This window comes from Phragmites australis, chromosome 16, assembly GCF_958298935.1.
Source record: "Phragmites australis chromosome 16, lpPhrAust1.1, whole genome shotgun sequence".
In the NCBI taxonomy this organism is placed as follows: domain Eukaryota; kingdom Viridiplantae; phylum Streptophyta; class Magnoliopsida; order Poales; family Poaceae; genus Phragmites; species Phragmites australis.
The window spans coordinates 16,108,721-16,123,047 of record NC_084936.1 but is presented as its reverse complement, the minus strand read 5'-3'; the positions used below and the strand labels follow the sequence as shown (position 1 = coordinate 16,123,047).

The 14,327-nt window shown below is 44.6% G+C and overlaps 1 protein-coding gene and 1 pseudogene across 1 annotated transcript; one reads left to right on the top strand and one right to left on the bottom strand.

The window, feature by feature from the left end:
* The first annotated feature begins 894 nt into the window (after positions 1 to 894).
* On the top strand, positions 895 to 3,793 carry LOC133895772 (uncharacterized). Its single transcript, XM_062336275.1, has 7 exons — positions 895 to 1,302; positions 1,457 to 1,561; positions 1,683 to 1,763; positions 1,871 to 1,986; positions 2,711 to 2,932; positions 3,063 to 3,237; positions 3,347 to 3,793. Exons 1-7 carry the CDS (start codon positions 1,075 to 1,077, stop codon positions 3,551 to 3,553), a joined length of 1,134 nt encoding a protein of 377 aa, XP_062192259.1. The 5' UTR covers positions 895 to 1,074; the 3' UTR covers positions 3,554 to 3,793.
* A 4,696-nt stretch (positions 3,794 to 8,489) lies between these two features.
* Positions 8,490 to 13,032, bottom strand: LOC133895089 (beta-glucosidase 31-like; annotated as a pseudogene).
* Between the last annotated feature and the right edge of the window lie 1,295 nt (positions 13,033 to 14,327).

The following is a 14,327-nucleotide window of genomic DNA, read 5'->3' as shown; positions in this document are numbered from 1 at the left end:
CTGGAGGAGCTCGGGTCGCCTTCGTCTCGGGGAGGTCGTGGGTGGGGTACTGGCACCACTCCTCGACTGGATCCAGCGGCAGGCGGGCGAGGAGGACGGCGAGCTCGGCTCGGCTCGGCGGCGCTGCTGTGCGGATCAATCCAAATCTCCATCCGACGGCTGGTAATCACGGACCAATCGGAGGCCGAGAAATCATGCCGATTTAGAATATAAGAGATTGAATTCTCCATGTCCAGAACCTCAACCGTTAAAAAAGTCCATCTCTTTCTTCATATACCAGCAAGCACGATGCTCAAGAACTAGTTTAGTGGCAACGCAACTCAATGGATGGTCGGAGCCCGCATTCCGATCCATGGAATTATGCATGTACGTAGCTATTACTCCACCTGGACCCTATCACTCTTCTACGTGTTAACTCAAGCATAATGTCAACATTTGTCTCTCTTGTTTCTTTCTCCTTGCATGATCAAATCCAGTAGGGCCAACAATATATGTACATAAATATTCTCCGGCCTTAGTTTTCAACTACTGCGCGTAGCTTAGGGAGCACGAAGTGATAGTGTAGGGCCGGGAGTCTGCTGTGCTGAATGCCGAAAGAGCTCTCCTTTGATGCTAGTCTAAGCAACCCTTTTCCTCTGCACAAGTTAACATGAGAAGTGTTCTACTTTTGCCACTTCAGTACTTCTCCTTTATACTCGAAGTCAGAACGATCAATTCCACGCTAGCTAAAGAGAGGTACGAGACATGCATGCAGATCATTCCTTTACACAGGAACAATTCCAGACTCACGTACAGACGCTTGTAAGTCCTAACATCACATTTGTTTTCTTTCACATGGTGCATAAATTCATCCGATGTCCTCTAATTTTGCTAGTTTTGGGGGCAAATCTTTCTGCCAAAAAATATTTTGATTGTTGCTGCTACCTGTTACATAACCGAACACCTAGTTCTTTTCAGCAGATTGTGAAACAAACTGCTTGTTACATACAACTCTGACCAATCATTTTACCCTCTCAATTATATTTTTGACATTGGACTAACATCTACTTTTGATCTTCCTTGTGAATAGTGAGAATGAGATCCAATCCAATCATGATGGTGTTTTCTGCGGCAGCATTCGGGTTTTTCATCGGCATTTCTTTCCCTGTACAAATCACACCGAAGGTACTCCTATGGAGCTTTAGTGATGCAAACTCCACCTTCGGTTGCAGCGACATACTTGTCAGAGTTTGGGCACCATTTGGACACAACATTTCAACTGTGGAGGGGGCTCCCATCCTGCAGTCAAATGCCACTACAGAGGTACGTGAATGATTCAACTGCACGCCGAAATGCTTCGTCCATGGTTCGATATTCAGTGTGTCCATGATGAAACTGAAAGTATGCAGTTATATATATGCATTGGACTGTCCATATATGATATCCTTACCTTTTTTCTTATCATGTGCTATCGAAGATTCATGCACCGGTAAAGCCGAAAGGCGCAGAGAGGCTACCACCGAAAATCGTAGTTCGAGAGTCTGATCTTCACCTGCGCCGGCTGTGGGGAAACCCGCGTGAGGTATCTTATCCTCACTCATAACCTTCCGTTTATAGCTCTGAACCTTGCTGAACTGAGATGCCTTTTGAGTGCTAGTAGTTTGTTTTGTATGGCTGATTAAACTTGGGGGATTAATGAGCAGGACATGCCCACTCGCAAGTACCTTTTGGTGCTGACAATAGGGTACAATGAGAAAGCCAATGTCAACGCGACTGTTCACAAGGTGAAAAGTTAATAACTGAGCAGGAGTTAATATGTTTCCTGATTTTGGTAATTCAGTAAACTGAATAAGATCATTAAACCGTCCTTGCGTGTAATATATGCAAGCAGTTCTCGAACAATTTCGACGTAGTGCTGTTCCACTACGACGGGCAGACGACGGAGTGGGACGAGTTCGAGTGGTCCAAGCAGGCCGTTCATGTCAGCGCCAGGGGGCAGACCAAATGGTGAGGATCGGAGCAGCTATTGGTGCATGCAACTGCCCAAAAGCTCATCCATCTAGAAATTTCTCTATTTCGGCCTCTACATAAGACATACACCAAACAATTTATTATTATAGAGTTTCAATCATAGATTGGAAAGAGAAATACCAACAAATAGCATTGTTTAATAAGTTTAAACACGCATGAAAGAAACTCAAGCACAAAGCCTTCTAGTAAACATCTACCCATAGTTTGTAAAGACCTCCATGAAAGTGGTCTCCATAATGCGGCATGTCCACTTCATTCTCTCCCTCACCCCCTCTTTTTTAGCAAAGACTAGAAATGGATCCAGTAGTTTCTCAGAAGATAACTTGCATGTAAGAATTTGTTTTTGTCTTATCAAAGACAATATCATTTCTACTTAGCCATATAGCCTAACGAATAGCACTTGTCTCAACCAAAATTTGTGGTCTCCTTTTTGAATCAATATTTTGCAGCCAAGTTCCAAACAACTGGGTAACATTTCTAGGTGGTTCGTTCAATATCGAAAGCAACCTGAATTGACCTCCAAATGAACTTAGCAAATTAGCAATAAAAAACCAAATGTTAGAATACTGCTTAGTTAACCTCCTTTTTGGTAAACATTTTTTTGAGCATAGCATTTTCCACGTCTATTACTTGAGGTACCCTCTTTTTGGGTAAACTATCAATGTCTTGATTCTGGATACCTGAAGCTGATGAATAATAGGTGGTATGCGAAGAGGTTCATGCACCCCAGCATTGTGGCGCCGTATGAGTACATCTTCCTCTGGGACGAGGACCTCGGCGTTGAGACCTTCGACGCCGAGGAGTACCTGAAGATTGTGAAGAAGCACGGGCTGGAGATATCGCAGCCGGGCCTGGACACCACCAGGGGGCCGAAGCCGTTCTTCGGCATCACCGTCAGAAGGAATGGCAGCGAGATGCATAAGTAAGTATTATGTAGCTACTATATTATTTGAGGATTCATAGATGGAAGCTGCTGATCAGTCCATTGGTCCAACTCAAATTTGCTCGGCGATCGATCGAATTGGCCACGCCCGGACATGAAATGTATGCAGGTCGACGACGTTAGGTAGCACTGCAGGGAAGTGCACCAGCCGGCTGTGCAGCGGGTTCGTGGAGGTGATGGCGCCCGTCTTCAGCAGGGAGGCATGGACGTGCGTCTGGCACATGATCCAGAACGACCTGGTACATGGCCATGGTCTCGACCTGAATTTCTGGAGATGCGTCGACGTAAGCATTCGTCTCGTGCATGTGCTGCTCGTGGCTAGCTGTTGGTTGCCTAAACTATTAACCTCTAAAAAAAAAGAACCAAATGGGGTCGTTGCGTACGTCCGTGCAGGAGCCTGAGGAGCAGATCGGCGTGGTGGACGCGCAGTACGTGGCGCATCACGCGGTGGTGACGCTGGGGAGCAAGGGAGGAAGCCGCAGCAACGTGACAGCCCGGCAGAAGGTCGAGTTCCGTATCTTCGGCGACAGAATGCGCAATGCGCAAAGGGCCCAGGAAGCAAGTCTTCTTGCACCACCGGCTGCCGCCTCCAGATCGTAATCATCATAGTCATCATCCGTCAACTAAATTTTTCTCTCTTTTGTCTTCTGCTTAAATTCACTAGGGGCTCCCTTTATTCATTTGAACCCAGGGTAATCTCAACTAGTGGACAATTTTCTTAAAAAATCCGGTTCTTGTTTAGGCCAAATGCACCATTGCCTGCTATCCGGTCCCTGTTTAGATGTTACCACAAGTGAATTGCATTTCTTCTATGGTCTTGATCTTGTCGGGGTTAACCTCAATTCCGTGATATGACACCAGGTACCCCAGCAACTTTCCTGCATCGACTCCAAACACGCATTTTTCTAGATTAAGCATGACCTGGTGCTTGAGCAAATTCCTGAAGCTCTCTTGCAAGTCAGAGATAAGATCTTCCTTCTTTTTAGTCTTGATAACAAGATCATCAACATAGGTTTCGACATTTCAGCAAATCTGGTCGTAAAGGGTTATTTGCATACCATGCTAATAGGTAGCGCCGGTGTTCTTCAATCCGATGGGTATCTGTACGTAACAGAATACTCTGGGAGGAATTATAAAGGAGATTTTCTCCTCATCCTCGAGATGCATACTAATCTAGTGATATCTAGAGTAGGCATCGAGAAGGCTTAGATAGTCGCATCCGAAGGTGTAATTGATTATCTGATCTATTCGAGATAGAGTGAAGGCGTCCTTGGGGCAGGCTTTGTTTGTATCGGTGAAATCCATACACCTGCACCATTTGTCGTTTGACTTTTTAACCATGACAGGATTAGCGAGCCACTCGGGATGTTCCACTTCTCTGATGAACCCTACCTTAGTGAGCCTTCTAATTTTCTCCTTGATTGCTTCCTTCCGGTCGGGCACGAACCATTGGAGTTTCTGTTTGATCGGCTTGGCATCAGGCCCGATAGCCAGTTTGTGCTCAATCACCTCCTTAAGGATGATGGGCATATCAAACGGCTACCATGCAAACACGTCGGCATTTGCTTGGAGGAAGGTGACGAGCGTGAGTTCCTATTTAGGATCTAGGTTAGAGCCGATTCAAACGATCTGTAGGAAAGGTTTTGACTTTGTATTGAGACTTCACATCCGCCTTAGGCCTCGAGTTCTTAGTCTCCTTGTCGGGTTGATGCTGAGCCATCATATCAAGACTCGGCTTGTCGCAATGGAGGCTTGTTTTGGGGCAATCTATAACGGTAATGACTCCCTCGGGCCCTAGGATCTTCACGTACTGGTAAGCATAGTGCGCGGTAGCCATGAACTTGACTAGAGTTGGTCATCTTAAAATCAACCACATTGAATATAATCTTCTCTATCTGGAAGTTATCATGCTTCCCAAAGGTGATGGAATGCGATATTTGGCCGATAGGTGTGACCAAAGATCCAGATACTAAGCCGTGGAAGGCTTGAGTAACCGACTTGATGGCAAATTGGGAAATCTACATCGTATCGAGTGCGCCTGAGAAGAGGACATTTAGATAACTTCCTCCATAGACAAGCACTCGGGAGAACTTGCAGTTGTTAATCATAGGCTCGACTACTTTTGGAAAGCGGCCTGGCCGTACGAAGTTTTCTGGGAAATCATCTTGGCCGAAAGATATTTCAACATTCGACCACTTAACGGCCTAATGACCCTTGGGGACAGCAGCTAAGACTTATCGGGCCATCGTCTTGTAATGCCGTTTGGACTCGTAGGGCATGAAGTCGCTGAACAAGTGGTCAACAATTCTCTCCCTCGACTGGTAGGACATCAAGTCTGAGTCGTCCTCACTGCTACTAGAGCTGGAGTCACTACTCTAGGGTGTGACCTAGGTCTTCTTATCTTTGGCCTTACCGACCTTGGCATTGATCAGCTTCTTCCAATTGCAACATTGATGGAGATCGTGACCATCGGTTTGGTGGAAGTCATACCAAGGCATGCCACTACGTTCACCGGTGCCTACCACAACATTCACTGGTGCCTGGCTAGTGGCCCTTGCCTCTAGACAAGCCAGGACGTTTGTAGGGAAGATCTGTCAAAACTTTGTCAGTTTTAGTTTACTTGCCCTTACTTTGTTTGGAGTTCTTCTTGCTCTTGCTCATTGCTGGGTCATCATCTAGTCTGGGCTGGGGGCGCTTAATGCCCTGATCCCTTTTCTTGATGAACAGGAGTGCCTATTCGGTGTTAGTCACCTTGTCAATAATCCTCATGAGCTCCTTTACCATCTCAGGCTCCTTTCTGGCGACGTCTTCGACGCATCATCAGCTCCTAACCCCTCAGGTAAATGCTTGAATGATGTCATAATTGTTTATCTTTAAGATGGTATTCTGGGTGTTGCTTAAGTGGTGGACGAACTCACGCAAGGTTTTTGTCTCCATCTGTATGACACGGAAGAGGTCATTTTTCGTATCGAGGTGAACGTAAGTACCTTGGAAGTTGGCTCAGAACAAATCGCAGAGTTGCTCCCACAAGTATATCATCCATGATGATAGATTAGTTAGCCAAGTCCTGGCCGACCCTTCAAAGGCCGTGGGGAGGAAATTTGTCATAACCTTTTCGTCCCCACCAACTCCTTGGATGGCCATAGTGTAGATCTAGAGGAACTCAACAAGATTGGTTTTCCCAGTGTACTTCTCGATCGACCCTGGCCGGAGTCTAGTCAGCCAGTTCACCCTCTGTAGATCTAGAGAGAAAGCCTAGCATCCGTTGCTAGCACCCTATTAGTTCAAGTAGTTGCGGGTGTTCTACCTACTAGGGTCAAAGGTCGGCTATAGCTTCTACCTGAACGACGCTGGAATGTCCTCCAGTTAGGCAGTTGAGGAGCAGTCTACTGTTCCTCGGGTGTCTTCGAACGTCCTTGCAGCTCAATTACTTCGCGTAGATCGTTTATAGGGCGGTTCTTTATCGGCGAGGACATGCGACGACTAGGCACTCAGTTATCTTCCCAGACTATCTTGTTCTGGGGATTACATCTTTCCTGATCTAAATCTTCACAGGAAGGATCAGTGCAAGACTTCCCCGGATTAGAACTATTCACGGATGTGGCTGGATGAGAGTTCTCATCCTAGAGGATAGCTTCTCTAGCTAGGCCGATCATCGAGTTGATCCAGTCTTTGATGCCAGGGGTAACCAGATCTGTAGTGGGGGTTGTTGGAGGACCTCATGTAGAAGGAGGAGCCTCTGAGCTGCCGTAGATCTGAAATGTTGAGTTCCCTATTGATGATCATGGGACGCGAGATCTCAGACCCTGTTTGGATTTGGGACCACAGGAGTTGTCATCGTAGGCTGGCTGGCGTCTCCCACAGCCGGACGAGCTGGGTCACGCGTGTTTGCAGGATCATTATCATTGTGATTGAACGGAGCATCGTCTCTGATGGAGAAGACTTCTTGGCAATAATCTCCAGTGGAGGAGTCCAGAGCCATCATGGACTTGTCATCGAAGGAATTCTCCGGATAGGTATTTTGACAGTCCATGTTGTCAGAAGCCACAGGGGAGGATCCTGACTTGCGGCAAACATCAATTGCGCGATCGTCTTGGTCACCAAATGGTTCAAATTTGATGCCAAAATCTTTGGCACACTGATCCATAAAATGACTTATCTCATCGCCAGTAAGGTTGTAGTCGAGGTCCACCTAGTCAACCGTCGGTTTGTTGTCGGTCGTGAGGGTAAAGTTATCGTAGAAACCATCGTCCGAGAAGCTGGTCCTTGGTAAAGGCCGGATTCCTCCGCGGCGGCGAGCTCAGGCCGTCCGGCGTCGGAGCGTACTCTGAGTGATCAAGCGTACGTGCTTTCAGGCTAGTGTAGTGTGTACGATGCGCCGATGCACACGTGGCAGGACGACCGGACAGAAACTTGATCAGATCTTCTATATGAATATATTGTACTACAAGCTTTCATATCATGAGAAGCCTTATTAACTCTCATCGTTACATCAACGATATAACCGTATAAGGGTTTTTTTTTCTAATCTCTATATAACAAAGACGCACACAATCTAGATATAGAACACACTAAAGATACACATATAAAAGATAAAGTATAGCCGAACAAGTTAGAATCAAGGTGTGGAGTCTAGATTGTCATCCAAATCAGTTAAAAAACTCATTGGCCACTCTCTCTAAGTGTGTGTATGGCGAAGTAACTAACTCACGATGCTTTTGCCGCTATAGCATAGATCACAAACATAACCAGTGTGTATAAGTAAAAATAATTTGCAAAGGATATAAGGATTTTCTCTTGTTAAAGACAATATCATTCCTGCATAGCCAAATAACCAACAAAAAGTGGCCGCCACCGCCAGTACATTTGCTTTCAAATTTTTACTAAGACTATGAAGTCAATTCCCAAACATATTTGGTGCGCTTCACGGTTGATAAAGATTTAGGGCTACTTGGACTATAAACCATGTAGAACGTGCAAATCAGCAATCAAAGGAGGTGCTTAATTGTCTCCGTTTTGTGACAAAAGCAATACTTCTTATGCCTACCTATTATCTTTTACTTAGGTTATGTTTTGTCAGTAAAACTCCTTTGCGTATATACCAGAGGAAAATTTTAATTTTTAGTAGTATTTTTAGTTTCTACAATTGACTTTTCTAGATCGGCTTAGCACCTTGCACCGGTGCTTTATAGAGAGAATTAACTGAGAACTTTCCAGATTGATTTAAACTCCATCTGATGATGGGTGGTATAAAACTGCCGTATTCAGATTCCTTAGGATTTTCTAAATTCTCGGGTCCTATCTCTGTGCCCGGGAAGAGAATCTCTAGACATATAGGAATTATCCGTAGGTACCCAGAATATCTTGTAAATAGTGAAGTACCTAGAATATCCGTAGGTACCCAGAATATCTTGTAAATAGTGAAGTTTATCTCTAAGAATGGTAAGGAAGGAGTTCAGAGGTGACATGATGACCCCCCTATATATACGGAGCTAGGAGAGGAGGTGGGGGGGGGGGGGGATATGCCAATTGAAGTTCATTCAATCCATTCAAGCCTACAGAAGTCTTGAGCCCTCACGTTTGATCCGTTCCTGTCATCACCAAGAAAGGGAAAAAATGAGGACCTGTCTGCACGGGCGGTTTGGATCCAGCTCCTTCAAATTTAGTTCAAAATTATCTGAGAGGAAGGAAATAAACTCAAGGACGTAAACTATAAGAAGTTCACCTCATCTCCGTTGTATAAATTTTTTTACTACCTGATGGAGACGAGTGTTGCTTCAATGTAAGTCTGCAAGAAATGTGACCTGAACTCGTCGTCGTACAAGAACCTGCCTGACGGATCAGGCTCGTGACCAGCTCCTGAGAGATGACAAGAAGCTTGTTTGTTAGTGGCGTATGCACAGCTGGCAAAATTATGCCAAATCATTAAGAAATCAACCAGATCGATCGGTCAATCTGGATAATTAGTTTAGTAGTTCACCGTTCTCGTAGATCACAACTGGAGGATTTCCGTACTTGGATTGCAGATGATCCAGCATTTTCCTCAGAGCCCATGGGGCCTCGTGATTTTGCATCCCAAGGCCATGCTGTCCGATTTCGACCATAAATTTTCAGTTAATCATGCAGAGAAAAAAATATATAGATATATATATATATATATTTCTGATAATCTGAGAAGATGCATATCACTTAAGCGTACCTTGTTCCTTGAGCTCTGAAATGGAACTGCACAATTTTTTTTGGAAAAGAAGAGCTGAATTAAGTCACTGAGACACAAGCTTTGATTCCATAAATTTTCTAAATCTGTTCCTTTCCTTGGCCATTATATCATGGATGTAGCACAGGGTTCTTAGTTCTTACTGGTGATAAATTTCACAGCCGCGTCGCCGGTGTAATCTCTCAGCCCTTGTTTTAGCTGGCTAAGATCTGCCTCAACAAACAGCGCACCATAGTGGTTGATGCCCACGAAATCGAAAGACCCGCGCACTTTCGCTGACTCTTGAGCCGTCAATGCCGGCAGCCTGGACCCGGCGTTCCTCCTCATCACCGGCGGATAGTCTCCGTGCACCAGAGGGTGCATGAACCTACCAACAAAGCATGGACGCATGACCCAAAATGAGTTCAGCCGTAGACTCACCATGTGTAGATGATTTGCGAATATCGTGTTCAAGATACGAGGAGTTGGTAGAGCAGGATTAACAACCATCCGACTGAGAAATCATTCATCCTCGCAGCAGCCGCCACATCCTTGGGTTTCCGAGTCGCTGGCTCGAACCAGAAGGCCAGCAAAGCGAGCCCAATCTGTCCTCCTTGCACAGCCTGAGAACCACAACCGCACCGTATGAGACCCAAGCCATTCGCCAACAATTTACAATGAGAATTTCCACTTCATTGTGGACGCGTATAGTTAATAACTTAACCTGGTACTTGTCTCTGTAGAGGGACACGGCGGAGGCGTGCGCGAGCAGGAGGTGGTGGCCGACGACGTACGGCTCCGTCGTGGAGTTGCCTCCGGCACAGGCGACGCCAAACGGGGAGGAGCACCGCCGCGGCGGGAGCGAGCCGAGGTCGTACCCGCCGAGCGGCTCGATGTTGGGCTCGTTCACGGTGGTCCAGCGCTTCACCCTGTCGCCGAAGCTCCTGAAGCACACCTCAGCGTACGCCGTGAAATCGTCGCTGCATCCATCACCATCATCACCGGTCAAGTCACTACGTCAGCTCTGTTACTGTATGGGGTGATCAAGGCTCAAGACTAGTGTAGCACATGAATCTAGGGCTGAGGAGCCCATTGTACTCGTCTTGAAGAGCCTGAGGAAGATCGAAATGATATATCGTTGCGTGCGGCTGTATCCCTGCGATCGACAACCCAAAAATGGACGCCGATCATAGTTTTGCAACCGGAAAATTAGCAGCACACATAACTGGGAAAACAACATATATATATAGAGAGAGAGAGAGCAGCAGTAGTTCAGTCAATCAAGAACGCTACAAGTGTAAAACGGTCTTACTTAATTACTTACCGTAGCTGAGGAGCTCGTCAATTAGATTGTTGTAGTAGTCCAACCCCTTCGGGTTCACAGCTCCTCGCCCATCTACAGCGTAAACAATTTCATTGAGAATTTTTTTAGATAACAAACATAGAACTTCCGATCTTTATATTATTAGGACGTTCAGAATGTACATAACTATTTTTTTTAAATAGACACTTAAATTTACTTCGAGTAGTTCTCGAACTAGGCATAGACCATGGGTGATTACTGATTTGTCATGGTGCACTACCGGGAATAAGCCTCGACCAGGCAATGGAGAATCTGTAGGAATCCAGTCCCATCTCGTGCATCAGCTTCACATCCTCCTGCGATCGAACGGGAAATGAAATGAGTCTCGATCAGCAAGAACACAGAGGGGGGGGGGGGGGTCTACTAGTGTCAGAGTTGAGAAACATGCCTTGTACTTGTGATATTGATCGGCAGTCACATCTGCGGTAGCATGGTCGAAAGCATAGCCTCCACGAAAAAAAAAGAGTGCTTGTTAGAATTGACCGGTACTTAAGAGGAGGTGAATGTGCGCATTTTTTATTTTAGTTTCTTAAAAACTAATATTTTAAAAATAACTTATAAGACACTAAATTTTAAGAACCAGTCTCTTTTATCACACTAAAGTACGTAGCATGATTCATCGTATGGTCACATCAATATATGTGATGTGACAAAAAAAAAGTCATGTGACAAGGTGTTAGAGCGGGACATCAGAATGGCTACCTTGGTCACACCATATGTATTGGTGTGGTCACGTGATGAGTCATGCCATGTATTTTTGTATGATAAAAAAACTAGTTTCTAAAATTTTAATATCTCACGTGTTATTTTAAAATATTAGTTTAAAAAGGTTAAAATAAAAAAATCGCGTGAATGTGCCAACACATACACCATGAGAGGAGCAAAATCTTGACGCGTTGCAAAAGCAAAGCTCAGCACCTCCGTGCGCGAATGTGTCCCAGATGCTCGGCTTCTTCCCATCCTCTGCCCATGCGCCTTCCACCTGCGCAAAATTTGAACAACACCATGTCTGTACTCGCAAGTGTATGTAAGACACAGAACTAACATCACAAATTCACAATTAAATGCTACTGCTCGAGTTGCGAACACTAATACCTATAGGCTGCAAGCAACGTACGAGCAAATAATTCGGAATTAGGCGTCACTTGTGAATTCTAGTGATACTAAACAAAGGATTTTGTCATATTGTATTTCTATTCCGTGTAACCTCATATATATGGCTATATATTATATGAAACCAAAGGCAGTCACGTGTGATGTGCTACCGCCAAATCTCTCTCTTTCGGTTCTCATGGTGAATATATTCCTTTCCTAAACCCTAATTTCACCGCTCCTTTACTCGCCGCCGTCGCCAACCTCCCACGCCCCACGCCAACCCGTCTCTCCTCGGCCTCCCTCCATTGCGCTGAACGGCACCACCTCCGACGGCACCAACGTCACCGTCAATACGAGTGTTGCCTCCCTCCTCGGTGATAAACACCATGAACATGTCATCCATCATGACACACGTTCCAGTAGTTCTATTTACAAGGCTTCGAACTAGATCAAATGGTTGACCTACTTCAAGGTCTTGATTGCAAGTTCGACCTCCTCTCTCACATCAATGGCTCTGTCCTGGCAACTCCAACAATGCTACTTGGGCTCATGCGGACAGCATCATGCTAACCTAGATGTACAGCTCCATCTACAAGGACATCCTCGATGTTATCCCTAAGTCGGATCAGCCAGCGCGCAACCTATGGACGGGCATTCAAGCCCTCTTGTGTGACAACTAGGACGCTTGCACCATCTACCTTAGCTAATAGTTTCACTCCCTCGATGTAGGACGATCTCTCCATCACAGACTCAGCGTCTCCACAGTCTCAAGACCACGTGTAAATCCTTGATTGCTTAGGTGATAAGTCATAACGTGTAAATCCATGATTGCTTAGGAGGTTGTTTCGATAGATATTCCCTGGATTTATCTCCTTACATGTATATGGAGATTTCTATCTCCGTTATCATATTTCAATTACGGTTTTTTCCAGTTGTGAATAAAATGAGCGAAATTCAGGGTTTTTGTTCCAAGTTCCAAAAAAGTTGGCTCCCAACAAGGGATTGAACCGAGGAGTCCTCACCGTCCTTTGCACGGGAGGTAGCTTACTACAAAGCTAGGGACTATTAGTTTCCTTGTTGTGGGGCCTTCAACTCTTTCTTCACTCACAAAATTAAGATAAATCCAAACTTAGTGAGACGAATTTCGTGAAATTTCGGTGAAATTTTGGCCAAACTGAAGGCAATGGTATAATCGCGTAGAAATGTGTCCGTGCGCATAAACCGTTAAGCGTTAACAGGGAAAAAGTTATGCATCAGTGTGCATGCAGTCGGTACCTGGTAAGCCGACGATCCGGCGCCGAAGACGAAGCCCTCCGGAAAATCGTACCGTGTGATCGCTCCCGCCGCCCTGGCGAGGCCCCTCAGCGACAGGACGAAGAGAAGCAGGGCAACACTGAGCCGTGAACTGCCGGTGCTCTGCTCCATCGTCGCCGTGTTCTCTGTTCTGCTTCTCCCTGCTCCCGCTTATGAACAGACAACGCAGGCGCGACGCGTGCGAGATGGAAATTTCTCGGGGCCTGCCAAAGCGACACGTCCCGGCGTCAGCTTTGGCACGTCACCTTTGTTCCGCCGCTAACGGAAAATATAAGGGCAACCCATCGAAAATAATCCCTCTTCTCTTTATGCTATTTCAGACAACGAATTTTCTTATCTACCATGAGTTTTATCTTCCATTTTTTCCATGCCACTCGGTTAACCTTTCTATCGACCGTCAAAATTCACTGTTTATAGTACTATTTTGGCACAGTAGTTTTAGGTTTCTTTAAAATCAGTGATCTTCTATATCTCTAAAACCCTAAAACTTTTTATTTGTGTTCCATAATACATATATAACCTATTTTAATTAGATTTAAAAAACCTATGTAGAATTCAAACTAAAATTCTTTAAAAAAATTTACATTTATAATTTCTAACAATTGTTAGGGTCTCAAATAAAATCCTAAAAATCTGAAAAAAAAATCACTAATATTCTTCTTATGTGATAGAATAATTTCTAAAATTATTTTCAGCCTTACATTATATGGTAAAAAAAATGAGTTCATTTGAATTTCATATAAATAGAGCATTACAAACGAACTCACTTTCCACCATACAACCTAGGGCTGAAAATAATTTTAGAAATTAGTTTATCATATAATAAGAATATTAGTGAATTTTCCTACGAACCATATGTTATACTGCCTTTGTATTCTTTTTTTGCAGGTACTCTATCGTTCGTTGGGCATACGGTGTACGTATTGTTGTACAGTTATTAACAGCAGCAGCATGCCTCTTCTGGTAGTAACCAATAATGGCATACAACATTCCCTCAATGATTGCAAACCTCTGCTATATTGGTAGTCATGACGCCATACCTACCAAAAAATATCTAAACAAACAAGTATCAACTTTCAAATATACTAACGCATACTACACATATTTGATAAAGACGTAGCCCAGTACACGAACCTAGCACCTCCATTGTTATAGAGTAAGGACCACTTCTCCTTTGGTTTTGCCTCAATCCGGTATCATAGAGTAAGGACCACTTCAGGTTATTTGCATCAACACCAATTACAGTGAGAATCTAACATTTGTACTTCCTAGTCAAGAATGTATCATCCACTCAAACACAAAGGATGACAATGCTGGAAAGACTGAATACACTGACCTAAAGAAGAAAAAAAAGCTTGTCAAAAAATCCTAGGCTGGTTTTTATCAAGTTCAGTGTCCTTAAAAGC